This window comes from Ziziphus jujuba, chromosome 6, assembly GCF_031755915.1.
Source record: "Ziziphus jujuba cultivar Dongzao chromosome 6, ASM3175591v1".
NCBI lineage: Eukaryota > Viridiplantae > Streptophyta > Magnoliopsida > Rosales > Rhamnaceae > Ziziphus > Ziziphus jujuba.
Genome location: NC_083384.1, coordinates 28,352,888 through 28,377,961, shown reverse-complemented (window position 1 = coordinate 28,377,961; position 25,074 = coordinate 28,352,888). Strand labels below are relative to the sequence as shown.

General features: G+C 36.3%; 3 protein-coding genes across 3 annotated transcripts; 1 reads left to right on the top strand and 2 right to left on the bottom strand.

The window, feature by feature from the left end:
* Positions 1-369: 369 nt before the first annotated feature.
* On the top strand, positions 370-2,729 carry LOC107430220 (probable membrane-associated kinase regulator 2). The gene is made up of 2 exons (XM_016041034.4): positions 370-2,149; positions 2,260-2,729. Exons 1-2 carry the CDS (start codon positions 787-789, stop codon positions 2,373-2,375), a joined length of 1,479 nt encoding a protein of 492 aa, XP_015896520.3. The 5' UTR covers positions 370-786; the 3' UTR covers positions 2,376-2,729.
* A 5,387-nt stretch (positions 2,730-8,116) lies between these two features.
* Positions 8,117-9,002, bottom strand: LOC107430225 (uncharacterized). Its single transcript, XM_016041041.4, has one exon. The coding sequence runs from the start codon at positions 8,888-8,890 to the stop codon at positions 8,234-8,236; it is 657 nt and encodes a 218-aa protein (XP_015896527.3). The 5' UTR covers positions 8,891-9,002; the 3' UTR covers positions 8,117-8,233.
* Positions 9,003-12,555: 3,553 nt separating this feature from the next.
* On the bottom strand, positions 12,556-13,490 carry LOC107430227 (late embryogenesis abundant protein At1g64065). Its single transcript, XM_016041043.4, has one exon. It carries the CDS (start codon positions 13,364-13,366, stop codon positions 12,734-12,736), a length of 633 nt encoding a protein of 210 aa, XP_015896529.3. The 5' UTR covers positions 13,367-13,490; the 3' UTR covers positions 12,556-12,733.
* Positions 13,491-25,074: the final 11,584 nt, after the last annotated feature.

Sequence of the window (25,074 nt, the reverse complement as noted above, 5' to 3'; positions counted from 1 at the left end):
CTCCAATATACATTTAAAAAAATGGGTTTGTGACTCAAAAACAACAAGCACGATGGTGACAATTCAAAGATTGAAAAACAAGCAGGAAAAAAATACTTGGGTTTGTAAACACAATTTGACAAGGAAATTTCAAAAAAGAAAAAAAAAAAAGAAGAAAGGTTAGAAAAAAATTAAACAAGAAGAAGAAGAAGAAGAAGAAGATGAAGAAGATGAAGAAGAAGATTGAAACGTAAAATGGAGCCAATGAGGATGTGGGCAACACGATAAGAAACATGAGAATGAGACAGGTGAATCAAAACTCCAAGAGAGAGAACCAAAAAAGTGCAGAGCAGAGCGAGAGAGAAAGCAGACAATAAGGTCGTACTCGTATTTCGTATGCTCAGTACACACTCTCTTTCTCTCTCTCTCTCTCTCTCATATTAATCTGTCTCCGTCCCCATTATCTGACGCCAGGACCGGTCTCACATGACTGCTCTGCAGCTCACGTATCAATTCCAAACAAAATAAAAGCAAAAACCCTCTCTCTCTCTCTCTCTCTCTCTCTCTCTCTATGGTTAAAGCTTTTACTCTCTCTGCCACACCATTTCAAACTCTCCTCCATTAACCCCTAAATCCTCCTCCTAAAGACTGCTTTTCTTTTTTTTCTCTTTCGTAAAGCCCAGACTTTCCCTTTTTCTCCCTCTACTGCTCTCTCTACCTACTTTTTTGTATACCCAAAGAGAAAAGGCCCATTAAAATCTCTCTTACCCCCCACCCATTTCTACTTGTATACTGGCTCTCCCAACCATGGAAGCTTTCAGCTTGCTTAAGTACTGGAGAGGCGGCGGCGTTGGCGGTGGTGGTGGCGGTGGCGCTGGAGGTGGAGCAGCAGATGTTTGTGTTAATGTCCGACCCACCACAGGAACCACCACGATTGTCACCGCCGTTGCTCATAACAACGGCGAAACCGACGATGACGACGGCGACGATGACGGACCCTTCTTTGACTTGGAGTTTGCTGTTCCTGATGAAGATGAGGAGGAGGCCGAGGAGGGTCAAAATAGAAAACCCATTAGAGGAAGCGACAGCGATGAGGAAGAAGAGAACGATGACTATGATGATGATGAGGAGGATGAGGAGGATGAAGACTGTGATGGTGTGGAGGTGGAGGGCGAGAGAGAGTTCGGCTTCACGCTCTCTTCTGGTTGTAGCAATGACCGTGCGGATCCTAATCTGTCCCTGTCTCCTTCTGATGATTTGTTCTTCAAAGGAAAGCTTGTTCCCATCGAGTCTTCTTCGCTTGTGTTTAACCCTTCTGAACCGAATTCTAAGCCTCAGTTTCGAGTTTCGTTGTTGAAATCCGCTACAAAGTTCCGTGTTTTCATGTTGGGTTTCAAGAAATCAAGAATGAATGGCTCTGAGAAAACAGACTCGAAAACGGAGCCGAAAACAGAGTCGAAAACAGAGACGAAAGCAGAAACGAACGGATCTGTTGCCTGCGCATCCAAACAACATCAAAACGAGCCCCAACAGCAAAAGAAGACCGAAAAACAAGAAGAACAGCAACGGCAAAAGCAGCATCAGAGCAAGTTTTTCACAGTGAAATTCAAAGTAGAAGAAGTTCCTATTATGTCCCTCTTCACCAGAGACAATAGCTCGAGAAATTCTTCGGTCAGCAACAAGTCCCAGAAGCAGCAAAACCCAGACGAATCGAGTTCCGAGGAGAAGCGCTTCACCAAAGAAGTAATGCAGAAGTATTTGAAAATGGTAAAGCCTCTCTACGTTCGAGTTTCGAAAAGGTACGGAGAGAAGCTGAGGTTTTCTGGGCAGTTGAGCTTGAACAGTTCGGTAGCGAAAGGCTCACCGGTTCCGGCGACGGCGACCCAGAAATCAATCACGGCGAAACCACTGGCTGATAAGAGCCAACCGGAGGCAGAAGTTTCTGAAGCCTCACCGAGCAATGTCAAGAACCAGAAACAGGGGAACCTCCCTGCTGGACTCAGAGTGGTCTGCAAGCATCTGGGGAAAAGCCGATCGGCTTCGTCTGCGGTGGCGGCGGTTCCTCCGGGAACCGTGCAGTCAAGAAGACGTGACGATTCTCTGCTCCAGCAACAAGATGGTATACAGAGCGCCATTTTGCATTGCAAAAGATCCTTCAATGCCTCCAGAGGTAATGTTAACATTCTCTGATTTCAATTTTATTATTCATTCTCTAATCTTAAAATAAATTTAAAAAAACTTATTATTATTATTTTTTTTCTTTTCGTTGGGTTTTTCTAGATTCTGAGTCTTCTCTGCTACCAAGGTCTGTAAGCGATCCAACAAACGAGAAATCCTTAGATATGTCAAGGACATCGTCGAAGGAAGGCAAAGATGGTGATCATCAACGGCCGTGATTAATCTAATCTCTGGCGTCTCCTATATATTAGAAAATAGCGGGAAAATTGTTCTCTGTAGAAGCCAGTCAATGTTGTAGTTGGGTCAATTTCATTCTCAAATTATAATGGAAAAATGAGTTGGTCTTTGTAAATGATGTTCGGAAACTCAGAAAATGCTTCAAAAAATAGTGGAATGGTTGGTAATATGGGTAACGAGTAGGATGAACCTTCACTCTCTTGGCCCCTGTAAAAGCTCTAAGCTTTTCCATGAAAGTGAAAGAAGAATCAGATCTTTGTACCTATATTTTTTTTCGTTGTAATCAGTAGCACTACTCAATTACTATTGTGACCACACTTCGAAATTTTGGTTTTCTTCTTGCCCACAAACTTATTAGCTATGGAAAATCTAAGATTAATTTCCTTTTTTTTATTTTATTTTTTATATTTCCGCATTGTTATTGTTTATTTGAAGTCTTAAAAAGCTTTTATGGGCCTCTTGGGAGCTGGATTTAATGGTGTCTTTAGTGGTCAGAGAAGATGGAAAAGTTAGGACCTAAACAGTAAAAAAAGATATTTCTTTTTTCATAAAAGGAAGAGAGAGATAGAGGAACAGAGTAAAGATGAGTGTGATTAGATTTAGAGAGAGAGAGAGAGAGAGGGAGTTTGGAATCTCTATATGCACGACTAAAACATACTTAAACAAGAAAGAAACACAGATTCTAGCACTCTTTTTTCTCATATTTATGTGTCTTGGGCAAGACATGGTTTTGAAAATGGTCTACTCTCAATCAGAATCATTGAAATCTGTGAAGCTTTTTGTTGTGGGGAGGTGTAATGGGGTTGATGTTGAATGCACCAAATTTCCGTGTTGTTTGTGAAATTAAGCGGGGTTTTGCACTTTGTAGATTCAATTTGTCTGCTTGTGTGAATGTCTGGGCCTACAATACCGCTGAGGCTCTCAGAATTCTGCTGCTGCTACCTAATGGCGAGCCTTTTGTCGTTTTTGGTCCATTATAGGATTCCTAGATTTTGCTTGTTTTTATTCTCCACAATTTGCTCATACTCTCACTTTAGCCGATTATTAAGAACATTTCGATTTTTTATGGACTAAAAAGCAAGTCTTATCAAAGTGTTTTAGGCAGCTTTTTGATATCTTAGCCCTAACCCATCCTCCTTTGTATCTTGGGATTTGTGAAGAAAAAAAATATACTCTGTCAATAATTTGCAATTTGATTTTAATAATAATACTCATAAAATTGATTTGAAATTTGAAGCTAGAAGTACTATTATTTTTGTTTCTGATAATATCTTTCGTTTCTTTTTTTTCTGAAAAGACGTAATTGGTAAACTATTTTTTGGTTTATTGGAATGACAAACTATATCCAAATAAATCATCAAGATATAATATAAAGTTACTTTTTTCTTAACTTGAGCTTATTCACCGAAAAAAAAAAAAAAAAAAGGGCTCAGCCTTTTATTTATTTATTTATTTTTTTGGCTTCAAACTTGAGCATTGATCTCGTGGTACATTAACCTCGTGATAGCAAGAAGACCAGAAGGTACTGTTGATTTTATGTGGGAAAAAAATAAGACCCAAAAAAAAAAAAAAAAAAAGAAATACTCTACAATTAATTTTAGCCATTATGATAAATAAAACTTTTAGCTTGTTTGTTCTTTATTGCTATTTGGAGCTTAATTTTAGCGTTTTTAGCATCCTATTTGTGTCTAACTCTGACAATTTGCATGGTGATAAGTCAAATTCCACCAAACAGATTATAAAATAAAAACAAATTCCAAAAAGAAAGTTTCATATCCTTCTTTGATGTATATATATATATATAGAGGATATATTTTCATGAATTACTTCTATGATAATTTTGATATATGGTGAGTTATGCCATGCGTTGTTTTACAAAGGCATATATCCTTGGAAGCTGGTTCCCTAACAATATTCCGCAATGTCTGCCTTGCATGTGGATCAGTGGCATTTGTTTGCTTTTATATAATATGGTTATGTACATATGAATCCACCACGTGTCTTAGAGACTTGCTAGGTGTTGCTTTACGCTTCTCACGTCTAGTCTCAATTTTAATTCAACTATTGTTTATTTATCAAAGTATTTTTTTTTTCCCACTTGATTCACAAGCAATATGGCATTCAATTTTGAAAATACATTTTTATTGATAGAAATATAAATATTTCTGACAATATAGTATGTTTATTGTAGACTTAATAGTTAATATATGTGAACAAATTTGACAACTACTTGGATATATTAGTAGCCATGTGATTTTGTTCTCATGTGCATATTAAATTTAGAGGAATAGTATCTAGAAGGAGTAGACTTTTATTTCTTTTTGGATCGAAATAAGAAATCTAGAAGAGGATCATTGAATTTGTGTGTAGATAAACTTCAATGAAAAGGAAGGATCAAGACTAATGAGGTCCTCTTTAGCATGGTTTCGGAAATGGTGCTTCTAATTTTTTAAGGATCAAAAGTAATTTTTGAGTGTTATAGAATAGTTTTGTGAAAGAAATTCAACCCTCTAGAATAACTTCTAAATAGTAAAATGCTGCTTTTATGAAGTGTAAAAAGAAAATAGAAATAAAAGTTATCCTAAAACAATGGCAAAGTCATTTGCTTCAAATAAAAAGGCTTATCCTAAAGCAATGGCAGAGTCATTTGCTTCAAATAACAAGGCGGGGTGGGGCTGGATTGGCCTTCCCCACTCTCTACCTTGATTATTTTTTCTCACCTCATTCTTATCCCATTCCCTATTCATTTTAAACAGGAACGGGATGGAGATTTTTTTTGATGGAGAAATGAATGGGGACGGGGATTCTACGTTTACCCATTAAGCAATAAAAAAATTAATTTTAAATTGTATTTTAATTTTTAACATCAAAATATATATTTGATACAAATATATATTATAAATACTGCAAATATATTATATAAATTTGATACATAATTTTATAAAAAAAGTATAAATATATATTTAAAATAAAATATATATGTAAATATAGTTATATATAAATATATCTACGGTTAGAAGGAATACAACTCTCGTCCCCGTTTTGTCCCTGATCCATGGTAAGGTTGCCTGCTCCATTTCCCGTTTAATCAAGAAATGGGGCGGATCCCTTCAAAAATAAAATTAAATGGGGATTTTTGCCAATCCAAGACAATTTCGTTGCAAAATTTTTGTTTCTTCAACAATAATTTTGAGTTAAAAATGAAGAAAGGAAACAGTGACGGTGACCAAAAGCGTGGGACTGAACGCTGCAGTAGGAGAATCCCCATTTTGCATGGTCAGAAAGATAATGTGCAAGTCTTTGGGAAAATGTTTCAGCTGAAAAAGAAAAAAAAAAAAAAAAAGGTCTCTGGGAAAATGAATTTGTCATTGTTAAATGCTCTGAAGAAACTTCATTATATGTCATTGTAATCCCTATGGAATCATCATCCAGACATTCACCAAAATCGGTTCATTATCAGCCATTAGATATTTTGGTTTCTTCAAAATGCCAATTTTTCCCTCCACATACACTTGTTAATTTGGAGCATGCCCCTTTTAACTTTGCGGGGCTGTTTCAGATATACCATATCAATTAGCGGGACTAGAAAAATGGTGCTATAATTGGAGACCATATTATAAGTAAATGAAATTCATGAACAAAACCCAGTTATATTTTCAACCTCTGCGAAGGGATATATTGTTGGATTTGTTTTTAGGTAATCATGGCAAATGTGACTGCAATGAGGGACAAGGAAGCCCATCAAAATCCTGTACTCATGAAAGATGGTCTTGTGTATTTTTCGATGAGAGACTATGAAAACTGGCATGTTCATGTACCTTAGCGTGTAAGCCTATCTATGCATTATTGAGATACATGTAAATAGCAAAATGTAAATGGTCATCAATAAGTGTTTGGCTTTGGTAAAAATTGTAGACAGATAGATGATTCATGTATGGGCACCGATCAGCTAAGGGAGAGATTATAAGCATTTAAAAGTCTTGTAATTAGTTGTAAATCGTTGATATTGGTGGATTGGCACTGATTTCTTGGTTGATATGCTTGGCCTGACCTCCTTTCTCTTTCAACTTCAATAATGAAAGAACGTTTTTAGCTTTTGAACTTGATTAATCAGAAAAAAGATGATTACCAATCTGGACTGTTTGTTTTCGAAAAAACAAAAAAGACTTGTAAAGGAAATGAAAATCGATGATCAAACTACTATTTTAGATTGATTGCATGAGAAATTAATTAAGCAACTCCTGATAAGATTTCCAAGCTTCAAGCTATATATATATATATATATATAAACAAACACACACACGCACATATATATATATGACCTCCTAGACTTAATGAGTGGTCCCAGTGATTCATTTATCCGACTTATCTTTAATGATGGATTATATTACAATTTTAAAAAAAAAAATTTATTATTATTTCAGTCGCTTGATTGATCATCATGCGGAATAAAGTTTTCAATTATTGCCGAATGAAATGTCAAGTCAGTAAAAACAAAAGTTTAAAATAAAAACAAAGATGCAAATTTGCTTGCTGGAAGCCAGTCACTGGGAGTTTGCAAAGGTACGCCTCCTGAGAGCTCCACGTAGAAAAGCAGTACATCCATATAATGTTCCAATACTATTAAGAACACTTACCTACAAGAGTGATTAAGCCCTTATTAAATTAGCCTGTTAACTCTAAGATTAGATTTTAACTTTAAAATAAGATAGTTTATAAAAATTAATAAAATAATATTAGCAAAATAAAATAAAATCTGATAATTTGTATTTGAAAATACTCATGGGTTTAAAAAGTTAAATCACCAGCTTTTCAAAACGATTACTCCATATAATTATTGCCACAGTATCGCCAGGACTGGCCTGTGGCCGAGATGACCGCTTTCGGCTTCATCATCTTAGGTTTGAGTTTTAGCCCATATATGTTTTACTTTGGGTGAGTTGTCATTATATAGTAATCATTTTGAATGGAAGGTAATGCAATTTTTTTTTTTTTTTTTTGGTTTTATTATCGTTATAATTTTTTCTGTCATATGTTGAATTTGTAGAATAAAAAAGCTATCGGCTTTATTGAACCCGGCAAATGCATGTTAAACACTCAAATCTTTGTTTTCTGGATTGTTCTTAAACACACAAAAATACTCTTAACAGACAAAATAACTTTAAACATGCATTCAATCATCTTGTTTAATGGTCTAGTTTTTCTCTTCTTTTTCAATTTTTTTTTCTTCTAACTTTCCCTCTTTTTTTTTTTTTTTTTTTTTTAAGCTTAATATGCTGATTGATAAGTCACTTTATTTATGGCAAATGAAATCAGCTGAAACTTCCTTTAAAATTTAATTTTTCATTCTATATCAGCAGTAGTCCAACAACATATCTTTAGATTTTTGGTGGCAAACCATATTCATGATCATCCCCTAATATTTAACACTGATTGGTAATTCAGTATTTGGACAACACCAAACTAATAGTGACAGGACTTGATGGTTCCATTAACGCAGAAAAAGCAACTTTGATAGGACTTGATGCTTGTAAGTTAATTTGAAAATATTGAAAATTCAAGTCCCTATTGTTTTAGCCCACATAATTAGAATTTTGGTTCAAATAATGGGCCGGGACGTGTTTTCCAAGTCATCTCGGTTGACCTTGGATCAAACAGAGCAAATGGAAAACATTCATAATACTGGCTCATAATTACGGATCTAATTAATTCCTAACTAAAATTATCTGGAAAAACTCTTTGTATAGAAACCAAACACATTTCAATAAAAATGAACTAGTATCAGGATTTTCCTTCATATACTCTTTACTATATAGCATTTAAAAAAAAAAAAAAAAAACTAGAGGCTAACTTTCTGTATGCAAGGCTTGTTCTGAATCTCCCCGCTTTTGATGTTAAACGACACCGTACAGTTCAACTTGACCTCCACGTTCTTCTTCACAACGCTAGCAATTTTGACTTTTCCATCGACTTTGGTATACGTGTCGAAAGTCAACGCTCGGCCGGAACTATATTCACTCGAAAACCCGGGAACGGCGGCGACTTCGGCCGGAATTACATCCACCGTCATGTTCATCCTCATCGTCCTTCTAGCTTTGGCCTTCCCAGGCGGATTCCTACCCTCGCCGACCTCAGCGCCGCCGTAGTAAATCAACGTGGTTGTGTTCTTGAATCGGAACGACGCGTAGTTGGGATTCTTGACCGAGACCTCGGCTAAAAGAGTGATGTTAACGTCGGTGCGTGGGATTCCATTGTCGTCGAGCTCTAGGCGTTGGATGATGATGCGGTTCATGTGGATGATGGGTTCTCTTACATGTAAAACGGTGAAGCCGAGGACTATGAGTATGACGGCCAGAATCAGCAAAACGGCAGTCGTACAGCCGCAGCAGATTACGTATTTTCGCTGACGGAGCCGTGATTCCGTCGAAAGCTCTTCGTCGCTGCGAATATGCCATGCGGCTGGGGCTAAGGGTTTTACTTGTTCGTGCTTAGACATAGTAGAAGAATGAGAATAACAATAATAATAAGATTTGATTTTTACTTGTTAGAAAAAATAGAATGTTAGGTGGGTTTTGCATATATATATAATTGGAAAGATTATTATTATTATTATTATTTTGTGGTTGAAAATTTGTTTATTCGTGTTTGCGCTTGATAGTGAAGTGTTCGAGTAAATTCTAAGAGAAGAATTTTTAATTGGCTTGCGTGAACTTGTTGTTAGTGGTTCAAAACCAAATTTTGGTATTTTTTCTATTAGGTATTTTAGTGTGTATGCTTTTGTTTCAATTTTTAAACGCGTTTGCATGGAAAACACGGCTTGAATATTGACTTTTTGTAGTCATCTGTGGCTGTATTTTAGAAATTTTTAGCTTAAAAGCAAGATACATAGATATATATATATATATATATATATATGTAATCAATTGAAGAGTTTATTAATTTTAGTATGGAGAAATTTTCCATCTAAGAATTCCACTGATATAGATGCGTTTTCCGCTATAATCAAGAGAAGCTTCTTTGAGTTAAGAGTCAAGACTATACAATTGGTTCCATTTTCAACGTAGAGATCAATTAAATAATTGATTCTTTTTTTTGGTGAATAATTAAAGAATGGATTCTAGCAGGCAAAAGGGTGTGGGATAATATCTGAATGTAAGAAAACTATAATTAACTTTTTTTGTAGTATAAAATTGAAAAATTTATGATTGGACGACATAAAAATAGAGAGTGAAGTGGGGTTGGCTTTTTTCCTTCGTGTTAAGAACATTTGGTATCATATTTGTACGGTCAGATGTGAATCTGATAAAGGATGAGGAAATTGCTTTTTTATTGCTTCTAGATGTTCAACATTTTTGGAGACTAGACAAGCCGGCAGGGTCCCACTTTGGAAATTTGGAGTTGGAAATGAAAAATTTTCTTTCATTTGCGATGATTAATGGAGTCAGTGGTCATGCAGTAAAAATATCCACCCACTTTGAAATTTGCACCGATTAACAGAGTTAGTGGCAATTCAGTAAATATTCATCTATTTCCTTTTGATGACACTTTGAAAATACTCTCTTTTTTTTAGACAGGCATAATTAATATCATGAATTTCAATAATTCTCAATGTAATGATCGAAAAAGTCCTTAAAATGTCTAATTTGGATAAAGAAATAGGTACATTATAACAAAATGTTTACAAAAAATGTTCTTATATGTTCACAGCCATCTTTGTGGAAAATACCTAATAATGAATTTTAGTGGTTGTCCTTTGAGTATGATCAAATTGGTAATTTTTCTTTTTCTTTACAATTCAAGTTTTCGTATATTCTGATTTACAAAAAAATAATAATAACTTGGTTATTGTTTTTTGTGACATGAGTACAGGGAGTAAACAATTTTAAAAAATAATAAACAAATTTTCACAAAATAAATGAAAGACAGAGATTTCTTTATCTCCGACCCCCACTAGATATCTTATAATTTTTTTTTTCTTTTTCTTTTTGTATATGAAAAAAGTTAAATGATGAAATGAATGGAATAAACGCATTTGGGTAGCTTTTCAACATAGTTTCAAAGAACATCAGAGGATGGGACTGGGCTTGTACGTGGACTGGATCAAATTACGTACTTTTCAAAGCTAGTCTCACTACAAACAGATCATCCATACACTGCCCTCCTTTGAATACGCCGGTTGACCTGGTCCAAACCCGGCCATTAATTTTTCGTTTTTTTCTAGAGTTTGAATTAGTAGTATTATTAATATTCTGATGGAATTGTTAACCATAAATTGTTTGTTATTAATATTCTGGAGAAAAAAATAAACAACTAGCAAACAAACACTATGTGAGAGTTTGATTGGCAATAAGTTATTATAAAAAAAAAAAAAAAAGAATTCTTCATTCTATTTTAGGATATATTATACTGTATATTTTTAAATTTTTTTTTTTTACAATTGGATATTTTTGTATTTATATTTTTATAATTTTATGAAAATATCTAATTGTAATTAAAAGTTTTTTTGAAAGTATGTAATGTAATATATCCTTCCATTTTAATATGTAAAAAGAGGAAAAAAAATCATTTTTTTTGTAGTTCGTACCAACAAAATCTCTCCCGCACAAATTTTCAGTATGTTCCATTCTTATTACCCGAACCTTGTCATATTATTCAGTTCTATAAAATCTAAGGTGTAATTTTAGTGAGTCCGACAAATTCTATTTCATTTCATCTTTATTACAATTTTTTGAAGAATCAAAGTTTTAGTATATGAATCCTCAATTTCTTCCAAGGAGTATATTAATTAGCAGTTTGATAAGCTGGGAATAGTTGATTAGTAAAGTCTAACAAGTTTGAGTTTCATTTAGCAGAAAAAAAAAAAAAAAAAAGGTTTTGAGTTGCAATCCCCCATGCAAAAATATATATCTTAATATATTATTAAAAAAAAAAAAAGAACCTCTATAATTCCAGTTGGGTCCAGCTCACTTGTACCAGGCTTCCATAGAGATTAAAATGGGCCAAAAACTTGGATCCATGGACCCTTCAGGCTGGATCAATGATTGGAGTCATGCAAGCTCATTTCCATATGGGATACTGCGTTGGTTTTTTATTTTTCTCTGTAATTTGTTATTTAAAATGTTAGTGTTTGTTAGATATTCAATTTAACTATAAAATTATGGGGAAGAGAAAAAAATTATAAAAATTAAATTGAACTTAATTTTAAATTGTGTGAACGTTTTTATATTGTTTTTTCCTCCAAATTTATAATTGTATAACATGTTTAACAAACTGTAACTCTCCCTAAATATATCACACATAATTATAAAAAAAAAAAAAAAAAAGTAAAACGAACCCGTTCCCAAATTTATTTATTTTAAATAACGATGCCTTTGGACGCGGTTTTTTTCGTTCCCATTTTCTTTCCCATTTAGTGATGGATAGTTGTTTTTTTAATTTAGTTTAAATAATTTTATTTTATTTTTCATTTTGTTAATGTTCTTAGATTAGATGAAATTATATCACCCACGAGTAGGAAAGGGATGGATGATCAGATACCGTGTTTTATGTGTTATTATCTTTTCATCGTGACAGAGGCTGATACTTTCATCTTAGAAAGAAATCTAATACCAAAAGAGAGAGAGAGAGAGAGAGAGAGAGAGAGAGAGATGGCAAAACAGGCTTCAAGTGGAATATACACGGTCTTTGGCTGACCCCACCTTCACTTTTCAAAAATAAAGTCGTTGCTGTCATATTCATTGAAAGTTTATTATTTATTTATCTAATTAAATTCCATGTTATTCGGTGAGACCGTTAATTATACTGTTACTCTACTCGCTTTTAATGATATACATTTGAGGTATAATGCTAGAAAGTTAAACATCTCTCAGCTTTAATTGATGCGTCAATCTCTCAGGATATTTCTTTTTTACTTCCGTTACAAATAATTAATAATACCCATTAATTGTTCCTTCAACTTTAACATCTTTTGAACTCTATGAGCTTCTAATTAATTGAATTTGCTAATTAATTTATTAATTAACTATAATCCATCATCAACCACATGAAGCTGCAAAGCACTGCGTTAAACTGCATTATTCATTCCTCATGGACATTAGCTGTTATCTAATAACATAAACCCACAAAAAATTAAAAAAAAATAAAAAGGTCGGCAAACATATATAGATGGACATTAAAGCACGTATATCATCACATGGTTCTTATAGAGAATGTACGATCAAAACAAATTAAAGAATACAAAACTGATCAAAAATCTAAATCCTGCACATAATCAAAATTGAAAGAAATTTATATATTTGAAAAAAAAAAAAAGAAAAAGAAAAAACAAACAAACAAACTATTAGTTGCAAAGTAAATCCTTTATGGTGCGGTTTTTCAAATTGATTGACATGGTGCAATTCATTTCCTTAGTCTTTTTGGTCTTTAAAATCTTAATCAAATGAACTTTACCAACAATCCTGGCAAGGCTGCTGAGTTTCACAATCCCAGAATTCAAGTCATTTACTAGATTCTGTTTCTCCGACAACCTGCTCGATCTCACTTCAACACTCACATTAAACCTCTTCGTTTCTCTAGCACTGACATTCCCTTTCACCGTTTTCTTTCCATTAATTTGCTTACCTTCGTATAGAAAACTCACGGCGGAATTCTCGAACTTAAAGCTTCCGAAATTCGGATTCTTTATCGAAATCTCGGCCACCAAAGTTGCATTGAGTGAAGGGAGTGGAGAAGTTGTGTATCTTAGAGATTTGACAGTGACTGACCTGAGTTTGACGCTGGGAGATTTGGGACGAAGCACGACCAATGCAAAAACTAGTATGAAGATGCTTTGAAGAACAATAGCAGTGAAAACATAGACGAAACATTTGTTGCTCCTTTCTTTTCGGATGTTGTTGAATACGGGATTCTCTTCGTCGCTTCTGTGGTTTAATCTGGAAGGATTCAATGGCCAAGATTGGATTTCTTCAGCCATTTTTTGTTTGGGGACTGAGAAAGTGGAATGGAAAGTTTGATAAACCTGTGGTAGTGTTTTTTTTTTTCTTTTGCTTTTGCGAAATGAATAATGGGTTTTGGTGGTGTAAAAGAGTTTTTTATGGAGTAGGTTTTATATATAGTACTAAGTTTTGTAACAACCGCGTTGAAATTTTAAAAAATAGTAGTGGGATGGTCTTTTATTTCTTTGTTTTTTTCAATGTGACTGTGCAAAACGAAGATATATTAGTGGGTCGGTCCGGGCATGTGGGCGTGTCGGCTATTGAAATGCTGCTTTTTTAAGCTACGAGAAGGGTTGCAATAATTTATATTTCTTGAGGAAGAAAATAAATCAGTTGGAGAGGCAGGTCGAGGCACCACATGATTTAGACAAAAGGGTCATAATTTCTGTGCATTATATATATATATATATATGTATGATGGCACATTTATATATGAACAGACATTCTTTTTTTTTTTTTTTTTTTGGTTTGTTTGTTTGTTTCCGATTTATGTTGAGAGCTTACTATAAAAACAGTACCACATTCTGGTACTTAACAGTCATTAAAGTAATAATATAATAATATGGAAGAATGCAATTAGTTGAGTGGGCAAAGATTATATTTTTTTATCTTCTTCTGTCGAAGTTCGAGCTTATGACAAATTGGCAAAGCCTTTAATTATAAAACAAAAAAATAACAATATGGTATACACATATATACAATTTTTACCGCATTATATATGGTATACATTCAATCCAAAAAATATATATGATTTTTCAATTTATAATAGAAAATATAATGATGTGATAAGAATATTGTTTATATTCCAAATTAAGTTTTTAATTTTAAATTATTAATTGAAATGTTAATTATAAGATTTGTCAGGTTATTATGTTAGTTAATTGTAAGTTAGAAAATATTTTTTTTTCTAGAAAAAAAAATTATATATATATATATATATTTTTTTTTTTGAATAATAAAAGATAGTTTCTATGAAAACAATATACATATATGCATATATAGCGTTTTAATGTGGTGGCAACTATCTTCCAAATTAAGGGAAAGAGGTTCCAAACCTTAATTACATTGTGGATGGTGATAGGAACCGTATCCATAAACAAGAGGGAAGTTTTCTTGGAGACAAAGTAGCATTCATTGTACCAAGAACAATCCAACTAGTTCTGGAATCCAAAAAATTCCTTGTACATAAAGGGTTGGTCCTCGACAGTCATCGCTGGTCCATTGCTGCAAACGTGAGTTCGCAGAACTCTCATGTGCGAGTATGTACTTTTACTTTACAATTCGAAAAGTAGTTAGCATAATCCCAAAGCTTTCTAATGTCTTTTTCTCATGAATTTTATAAATTAGGCCTTTAAGTGTGTTGTGTTTGAGAAACAAAAGTTTATACAAAGTCCCAAGATGTAGCCAGGATTCAAATCTACTTTGACAATATAAAAGATATATTAATTGAAAAATAAAAAAAGTGCGATTAAGTAAAAGGGGCGTTGTGAGTTTTACATCTCAATATGCATATAATTATCATAATAAACATGTTAAGTTAAAAAAAAAAACTAAAAGAAACCCATTTTAATTATAAAAATGAATAAAAGTTTCATGCCACAATTCCCTATAGTTTTATATCCATTTTTCTTTGAAAGAAGCCTTACCATTTTTTTTTTTAAAAGAAAAAAGGAAAAAAAATGCTAGATGCAAAGTATTTAATTTATATATTGTTACGGAATTGGGAGAAAAACAAATAGCAACAGAAACAAAGAAAACGAAGAACAAACACATAATTTACGTGGAAACCCTTGACGGGAAAAACCACGGGCAGGGAGAAGCAAATCCAATATTGAAAGATTGGTATAAAGGTGAGCCAAAAACGAGATACCCTAAAAACCCCAATTACAGCCGAACAAAAATATATATATATATATATAGTACAGTCTCGGGCCTATCGGCCCAAGACCTCCGCTTCCACCACAGAGCCCCAAATTTTTCTCCAAAATTAGTTTCACCAAATGGGTCGCACCACGAGCTTTTCGGGTCGGGTCAACAAGAATTTGGGTCACTAACTCTAACAATCTCTACCTTGACACGAATTCCATATAAGGAATGAAAAAACATACAAAACTCCAATCTTCGATAAAAGTTGCCATCCTCTTCCACAAAAGCCCCTAAAGGCAAAGCTCAACAACAAACACCAATCAAGTCCAAGCAATGCTCAAACTTGGCTACTGGAAGTGCCTTGGTCATCATGTCAACAGGATTATCATGAGTACTCACCTTGCTGACAACAATATCTCCACGAGCAAAAACATCACGTACAAAATGATACCGAACATCTATATGTTTTGTCCTCTCGTGAAACATCTGATCCTTAGTGAGATAGATAGCACTCTGACTATCACAATTGATGACCGTACTCCCCTGTTCAGAGCTCAACTCACCTATCAACGCCCTTAACCAAATAGCTTCTTTCACCGCTTCAGCTATAGCCATATATTCAGCTTCTGTAGTTGATAGTGCAACTGTTGCTTGCAAAACAGACTTCCAACTGATAGAAGTATCTCCAAGAGTAAATACATAACCAGTAGTGGACCTCCTTCTATCAAGGTCCCCAGCAAAATCTGCATCAACATATCCACTTACACCCTCCTTACTTCCACCAAACTCTAAACAAGTGTTAGTAGTGCCTCTCAAGTACCTTAGAATCCACTTGACAGCTTGCCAGTGTTGTTTGCCAGGATTAGCCATATACCGGCTCACAACACTAACAGCATGTACAATGTCAGGACGGGTACACACCATAGCATACATCAAACTACCAACAGCACTAGAATAAGGAACATGTGACATATACTCAATATCTCTATCCGACTGTGGTGACATATCAGCAGACAATCTAAAATGAGTAGCTAATGGAGTACTTACAGGTTTAGCGTTCTTCATTCCAAAACGCTCCAGAACTTTCTCAACAAAAAATCTTTGAGTCAAGAAAAGTTTACCTGCAGATCTATCTCTCTCAATCTCCACCAAGAATCTTCTTTGCCGCTCCCAAATCTTTCATCTCAAATTCACCACTCAATTCTGCTTTCAATCTGTTGATATCGGATTTCTTCTTGGCCACTATCAGCATATCATCAACATAAAGCAACAAATAGATAAATGAGCCATCTTCCAACTTCCTAAAATACACACAGCTATCATATTGGCTTCTAGAATAGCCATGGCTAACCATAAACCCATCAAACCGCTTGTACCACTGACGAGGGGATTGCTTCAAACCATACAAGGACCTTTTCAACAAACACACATGATCCTCTTTTCCTTCAACCTCGAAACCTTCGGGTTGCTGCATATAAATTTTCTCCTCAAGCTCACCATGCAAGAAAGCGGTCTTCACATCTAGTTGCTCCAACTCTAAATCATGCATAGCAACTAGCGCTAACAAAGCACGAATAGAAGTATGTTTAATGACAGGGGAAAATATATCATTAAAATCAACTCCCTGTACCTGTGAATACCCCTTCGCTACTAAACGTGCTTTGTACCTCGCATCTTCAACACCAGGAATGCCTTCTTTCTTTTTGTAGACCCACTTGCATCCCACAATCTTCTTACCCTCTGGAGGTAATGCCAACTCCCAAGTGTGGTTCTTATGAAGCGACTCCACCTCTTCCTGCATAGCAATTAACCACTTTGCAGAATCCTCACATGAAATGGCTTCATAATAGTTGCAAGGATCACTGGGACTCTCGATCTCCTGTGCTGCAACACAAGCAAAAGTGACATAGTCAGCTAAACTAGAGGGCTTCTTGATCTCCCTGCGAGGTCTATCCTTGGCAATCGAATGCTCCTGCACCTCCTCAATTCTCTCTTCTTCCACATGAGTGGGTGTCTTAAATGGGCCTGAAACTGAACCATTCTGTGAAGTACTTACTTCCTCCACCCTAAACTCCACCTGCTTTGGCATACTGTCTGAAACAACGAGCTCCTTTTTCGGATGCAGCATTGCCCTCTCATCAAACACAACATCAATGCTAATCACAACCTTAGATGACTTTGGATCAGGAAGCCAAACTCTGTATCCTTTTACACCCTGCGGGTAACCAAGAAATATGCCCTTCTTCGATCTAGGCTCAAGCTTACCATCATTAACATGAACATAGGCAGGGCATCCAAACACCTTCAAATCTAAATAATTAGCAGGTTTTCCAGACCATACCTCTTCAGGAGTCTTGCAATCGATTGCTGCCGATGGAGAACGATTCACCAAGTAGCAAGCTGTAGCAGCTGCTTCTGCCCAAAATTCCTGTGCTAACCCAGAATTCGACAGCATGCATCGGACTTTCTCCATAAGAGTTCTGTTCATCCGCTCAGCCACACCATTTTGCTGCGGACTTCCTCTAACTGTGAGATGTCTAACAATCCCTTCGTTTCTACAAAACTCATTGAAAACACCATCACAGAACTCCAATCCATTATCTGTACGAAGGCGCTTCACCCTTCTTTCCGTCTGCTTCTCTACCAAAGCTTTCCATTGCTTGAAGATAGCAAATACGTCATTCTTGTGCTTCAAAAAATATACCCAGACCTTCCTGGAGAAATCATCAATGAAGGTCAACATATATCTGCCACCACCCTTAGAAGCAGTACGTGCGAGTCCCCAAAGATCTGAATGAATGTAGTCTAGAGTACCTTTGGTTTTGTGAATTCCAGTACTGAAGCTAACTCTCTTCTGCTTCCCAAACACACAATGTTCACAAAACTCCAACTTCGAGATACTCCGATCACCAAGCAAACTCCGTTTGCTCAACATCGCCAAACCTTTCTCACTCATATGGCCTAATCTCATATGCCACAAACGAGTAACATCCGAATCTGACATGGACACTGAAACAGCAGCAGACCCCATTACCACAGAACCCTGTAGCCTGTATAATGTATCAACCAAGCTAGCTTTCATCACCACCAAAGCACCCTTCAGAACCCTCAAAACTCCACCTCCACCAGAAAAAGAACAATCAGACTTGTCCAAAGCAGATAAAGAAATTAAATTTTTAGACATATCTGGAACGTGACGTACCTCAGATAGTGTTCTGATAATTCCATCATGCATCTTCACCCTTACAGTTCCAATGCCGATGACACAGCAAGGATGATCATCTCCCATCAGCACAACACCTTTATCCACCGGAACATAAGAAGAGAACCAATCCCTATGGAGACAGATGTGAAACGAACAGGCTGAATCCAAAATCCATCCCTGCTTGCCCGAACTATCCTCAGTCACTGAATAAACATCTCCATCTTCAATTTCCTCATGTGCGACACTGGCTTCGGCATGTTCCTTACTCTTTTCATTATTTTTATTCTGAAGCTTACGACATTTAGTTTTGATGTGCCCCTTTTTCTTACAGTAGTGACAAATAAGGTTTCTGAACCTTGACTTCGATCTTGGCCGACTACCACCATTGTTATTTTGATCTCTAGATGATGTTCTACCTCTAACAATCAAACCCTCTCCTCCGGAACTCCCAAAATTATTGTTATTCGAACTGCTGGTCAACTCCTTATCAAACAACTCCTTAGAATATAAAGAAGCTTTCATGTCCTCCAATTTTAGGGTTTTATTACTGTAAATCAAAGTCTCCCTAAAATTTTTATACGATGGAGGTAAGGAACGCAGTAGCATTAGGGCCTGGTCTTCATCATCATATTTAATGTCCATGTTCGCCAGATCCAACAAAATAGTAGAAAAGTCATCTATGTGTGTTTTAATAGATGTACCTTCAACCATAGAAAGGGTGTATAGACGGTGCTTCGCAATCAGTTTCGTTGTGAGATTCTTTGTGATGTACAAAGATTCCAACTTGTCCCATAAGTCCTTTGTTGTCTTCTGATCAAGGACCTCCCTCAAAACTTCATTGGACAAGCATAGCTGAATGGTGGATAGGGCACGCTCATCAACCTCGGCTTTCTTTTCGGCATCCCACGAAGACGGCATCTGCTCCTTGCCAACCAACGCCTTGTGTAAACCGTTCTGTGTCAAAATCGCCTTCATCTTGACTTGCCACATGGAGAAACTCATGTTGCGCTCAAATTTCTCAATGTCGAACTTTGTTGCCATGATCGAAAGAAAAAAAAAATTTCCAAATAGATCGAAGCGGCTCTGATACCACTTGTTACGGAATTGGGAGAAAAACAAATAGCAACAGAAACAAAAAAAACGAAGAACAAACACACAATTTACGTGGAAACCCTTGACGGGAAAAACCACGGGCAGGGAGAAGCAAATCCAATATCGAAAGATTGGTACAAAGGTGAGCCAAAAACGAGATACCCTAAAAACCCCAATTACAGCCGAACAAAAATATATATATATATATATAGTACGGAAGAAACCCTATCGGCCCAAGACCTCCGCTTCCACCACAGAGCCCCAAATTTTTCTCCAAAATTAGTTTCACCAAATGGGTCGCACCACAAACTTTTCGGGTCGGGTCAACAAGAATTCGGGTCACTAACTCTAACATATATGCATATTAACTTTCACCATGTAGAGAAGCAGAGGTAAACAGAGACCAAGTGAAGTGCAGTAAATTAACTGTAATATCATTGATACTGAAAGGTAACTTATACACACGTAAATAATAGTCAAACTAACTAGATAAGTATGGCTTATAACCACTAGATATACATACATCAGATATACATGCAGAATAAGAGGAAAAGCTAACTACGTTATCTTATCATGCCCCCGCAATAGTTGGGGCCGATGGAGGACACAAATCTTGGATCGAAGAGCTTGGAATTGTTGCCGACCGAGTGGTTTAGTCAAAACATAAGCAAGTTGATCACGAGTAGACACATGAGACACTCTAATGGAACCAGCTGCCACCTTTTCCCAGACAAAGTGAAAATCAATCCGAACATGTTTCATCTTGGAGTGTAGCTTCGGATTGGCACAAACATAGGTGGTGCCAAGATTGTCATAGTAGATGATTGGAGAAGCAACGAGCGAGATATGCAAATCCTGAAGAAGATTTTGTAACCAGCAGACTTCAGAGGTTGTATGAGCAGCAGCTCTGTACTCAACTTCGGTAAAGGACCTGGAAACGGACTTTTGCTTGCGGGATGACCAAAAGATAGGATTACATCCTAGGAAGACTATGTAACCAGTGGTGGAAGTACAATCTTTAGTTGCCAGCCCAATCGGCATCGCAGAATGCATGTAAAGTGAGTGGTGAATTTCGGTGGAGAGATAAACCATAAGAGAGAGTACCTTTTAAGTATCAAAGAAACCGTTTGACCGCCACCCAGTGTAGTTCAGTTGGATAGTGCATGTACTGAGACAACCTGTTCACCATGAAGGCAATATCATGCCATGTAAAAGTAAGGTACTGGAGACTTCCAACCACTTGTCTATATAATGTGGCAGAGGAGCAAGGTTTGTTGCTAGTGGCAGAGAGAGACGAAGGGAGAGACATTGGTGTTGAAACTTCATGAGAATTATCCATTTTGGTTCTGACTAACAATTCTGAAAGTTATTTCCTTTGATTAAGAAACAAAACTGTGGTGGTGGGAAGAACCTCGATGCCTAAAAAATAATGTAAAGGACCTAAGCCCTTCATGGAGAATCAGTTGGACAGAGAAGTGACAAACCTGGTAAGAAGAAAGTCGTCATTCCTGGTAAGAACCAGATCATCTACGTACATAAGCAGGTAAAGTAGAGTCTGTCCCTTGGCAAAGATGAATAATGAAGAGTTAGAAGTGGAATTGGTGAAGCCAAATTGGAGGAGAAACTGTCGCAACTCATTGAACCAATCCCGTGGGGCTTGGTTAAGTCCATAGATGGCTTTGTTCAGTCGGCACACATAAGAAGGTGTAGTTGCACTTACAAAACCAGGAGGCTGAGACATAAAAACCTATTCAGTGAGAGTGCCATGGAGAAAGGGATTGTTCACATCCATGTGACGAAGCGGCCAGTTCTTCATTAAGGCAATGCAAAGAACTGTCCGAATTGTTGCTGTTTTGACAACAGGGCTGAACGTATCCGAATAGTCAATGCCCGACCGTTGATGAAATCCCTTCACAACGAGACGGGCTTTATATCGTTCAATATTGCCATCTGACCGTCGTTTAATGCGAAAGATCCATTTGCACCCAACAATATTCTGGTTCTTAGACGGAGGAACAAGATCCCATGTATGATTTGCAATAAGGGCATTGTATTCTTTTTGCATGGCAGAATGCCACTCTGGAGCACGTAGAGCTTGTTGTATAGTGTGGGGTTCATTGGGTTGAGAGGAGACCTCAGCTGAGTAGAAATCAGTTAGTAATTTTGGTTTGAAAATATTATTCAAGGCACGAGTTCTCGTTGTGTGTGTTCGGCGAGGTTGTGAAGGAACGGGTGAAAGAGATTGAGGATTAGAAGAGGAGATAAAAGAATCACAGGTATAGAATCACATACCTGGGTGTAGTGTTCTCGCGGAGCCCGTGCATGATCTGGACATAGGTTGGCCGATGAAGGATTGGATAATGATAGTGATGGTGTAGATGATAAGGAGGTAGAGGAGAGAGAATTGGTTTGACGAGAAAGTAGTCGAGATAGAGATTTAAGGGAAGGAGATAATAAGGAATGAGAGGTAGTTGTGACTGAGACGTTGGTTGGAAGATAAGTATGAGTGGGGACCATATGAGATGGTGGAGGATGGGATTCTGTAGGTGACGTGGAGTGTGAAGAAATTAATTTTCCATATGGAAAAATATGTTCTTTAAAGGTGACATGCCGTGAGGAATAGAAAGATTGAGGAGAGAGGTTCAAAACAAAGGAAGCCACTTTGAAACCATAAGGGACCAAGATTAATGCATGGTTTTGATTATGACTCTAGTTTATGAGTAGTATATGGTTTTAGCCATGGATAGCATAAACAACCAAAATTTTTGAGAGATTTATAATTGGGAATATTTTTGAAGAGAATTTCATAAGGTGATTTATTATCCAGAGTTGGGGTTATGAGCCGATTAATGAGATATGTTGCAGTGAAGAAGGCATAAGTCCAGAATTGAGCTGGGAGGCTAGCATGAGACAGTAAGGAAAGACCTGTCTCACATATGTGCCTGTGACGCTGCTCAGTGAAGCCATTTTGTTGAGGAGTATAAGGTGTGGAGAAAAGATGATTAATGCCATGCTTTTGGAAAAACGGTTTTAAAGCTTGAAATTCACCACCATTGTCAGAATAGAAAGAAATAATCGGAAGTTGAAAATATTTTTCCACAAGTGTTTTAAATTTAATAAAAGTGGGAAGAACATTAGACTTGTATTTAAAAGGATAGAACCAGATCAATTTAGAGTAGTGGTCAATAAAAAAAACATAATAATTATAGCCATCAAGAGATTGTATTGAGCTAGGACCCCAAACATCAGAATAGATAAGTTGTAGAGGTTGAGATGCAGATAATGATGAAGCACCGAAAGGTAATCGGTGAGCTTTATTACAATGACATGGATTACAATTGAAAGTTGATTTAGAAGAAATAGGAAGGGAAAAACGTGAGACTAATTGATTTAGAACTTTATTTGAAGGATGACCAAGTCTGTGATGCCAATCTTGAAGACTTGTCTTGACACTTGAATAAACAGTAGAAAGACTTTGATAAAGGAACCGGCCATTCATACGTCCCACCATTAAGGGGTCCCATGAAAAGCACCGTACCCGTCTGTAGATCCTTAACAAGAAAGCAAGTGGGTAAAAACTCAATGGATGCATTATTAGTTTGACAGAATTTTGAAACAGAAAGAAGATTCCGTTTCATGGTAGGAACACATAAAACATCATTTAAATTGAAAAAACAAGAGGGTGTGATTAAAGTAGCAGTACCAGTATGTGTAATTGGGAGTTTATTACCATTTCCAACATCAATCTCGTCTGGGCCATCATAGTCAGTGTGAAGTGAGAGATTGCGTAGATCAGATGTTACATGATGTGAAGCTCCCGAATCAACAAGCCAGGAAGAGTTGTTGGATTGTACTGACGGGGCAGGACCAAGAATGGACGTAGTTTGATATGCTTGAGGTTGTGGATTCTTTGGAAAAGAATATTGCTGTTGAGGTGTGAATATCCATTGGTGATGCAATAATGGACAGAACCTTGCAGAATGTCCTTGGATAGAACACAGTTGGCAACGCCCTTTGTAGTTACTGTTGTGTCCCATAAATCGAGAAGGTCCTGGAGGTGTGGAACCAGAGGAAGAAGAAGATGAGAATCGGCGAGGGGATGAAGTATCAGTGAAGGGTAGACGTTGGCTAGGTGATCAATAAGAGCTAGCTCATCTGCAGCGGTTTTGACATCAGTCAAAGTATTCATGGATTGATCGAGAACCGTGGGGACGAATGAGTCGTTCTCGAAGACGCATCAGGCGTGGCCTGGATGGTTTGGCAAAAGTGAGTGCCAATTTTTGCCAAGCTTCCTATGAAGTTTCAGCTGAGGAAACAAATCGGTATACATCTTTAGATAAGGAGGCAAGGATAGCACTCAGAAGAAGAGAGTCCTGTCGAACCAGAAAGCAAAATCTGGATTAGGAGAGTTGTCTTTGTCAGATAGCATTGGTGAAGGACATGGTAAAGTTCCATCAATAAATCCATATAGATCATAGCCAATGAGTAGTGCGTCACATTGTTTTTTCCATGGGAAATAGGTTGTTTCTGTCAATTTTAGGGGAGCTTGTGTGGCAACATTGATAACCACCAGAGTTCGGTTAGCAAAGATTGCTTCATTGGTTATTTGAAGTACAGACGATGAGGAGGATGGAGTAGATGAGAAGGCCATTGTTGAAGAAATACGAAAAAAAAATCTCGTTTGAGTTTTAAAAGTTCTCTGATACCATGTAGAGAAACAGAGGTATACAGAGAGCAAGTGAAGTGCAGTAAATTAACTGTAATATTATTGATACTGAAAGGTAACTTATATACACGTAAGTAATATTCAAACCAACTAGATAAGTGTGGCTTATAACCACCAGATATACATATATCAGATATACATGCAGAATAAGAGGAAAAGCTAACTATGTTATCTTATCACACCATTCTTATTTTTCTCTCTCTTCTCTTCTTCTTTTTATTTATTCACTCAATTCATTTATTTTTGTCTCTCTCCTTTTTCAATTAAATACTAATTATCTATATGAAATATTATTTTTATTTTTATTTTTTGGGTGGGTGGGCATGTGAAGCTTCGTCTCCCAAGTTTTTTAATTGGAGTGTAGAAGAATGTAAATTTGCTTACAATTACGTGGTTCTAGATTTTGTTGGTTGTTTTTTTTTTTTTTTTTCAGCTAAATAATATGAAGTTAGAAGGAGGCAAGTACACGAACTCATAATAAAAAGCCCAGAATTTGGAGGGTGAAGTCTATTTTGTATGAAGCCCAACTTACGTCTTCTTTTACATCACCTCACCTTAAGTTTGGGCATGGGCCAAGGAGTGCTGTGTTAGGCCTCATTGTCCCAAGAATTTTCGCCCTACTTTGAAGGTGAAACATTTGTTTTCATTTTCGTTTTCGTCCTTTTCCGCAACTGGAAAAATGCGAAATTTTGTTGACTTTTAGTTTCATGGTCAAACATATACTATTTTAAAATTTTGTTGCCTCCTAATATAAAAGATCCTATATAACACTCTTTACCATTTTATAATCACTGCTT

Coding starts and splice junctions, on each gene's coding strand:
- LOC107430227 (XM_016041043.4), bottom strand. CDS start 13,366: ATGGCTGAAGAAATCCAATCTTGGCCATTGAATCCTTCCAGATTAAAC.
- LOC107430225 (XM_016041041.4), bottom strand. CDS start 8,890: ATGTCTAAGCACGAACAAGTAAAACCCTTAGCCCCAGCCGCATGGCAT.
- LOC107430220 (XM_016041034.4), top strand. CDS start 787: ATGGAAGCTTTCAGCTTGCTTAAGTACTGGAGAGGCGGCGGCGTTGGC. Junction 2,150..2,259: donor ATCCTTCAATGCCTCCAGAG/GTAATGTTAACA, acceptor GGGTTTTTCTAG/ATTCTGAGTCTTCTCTGCTA.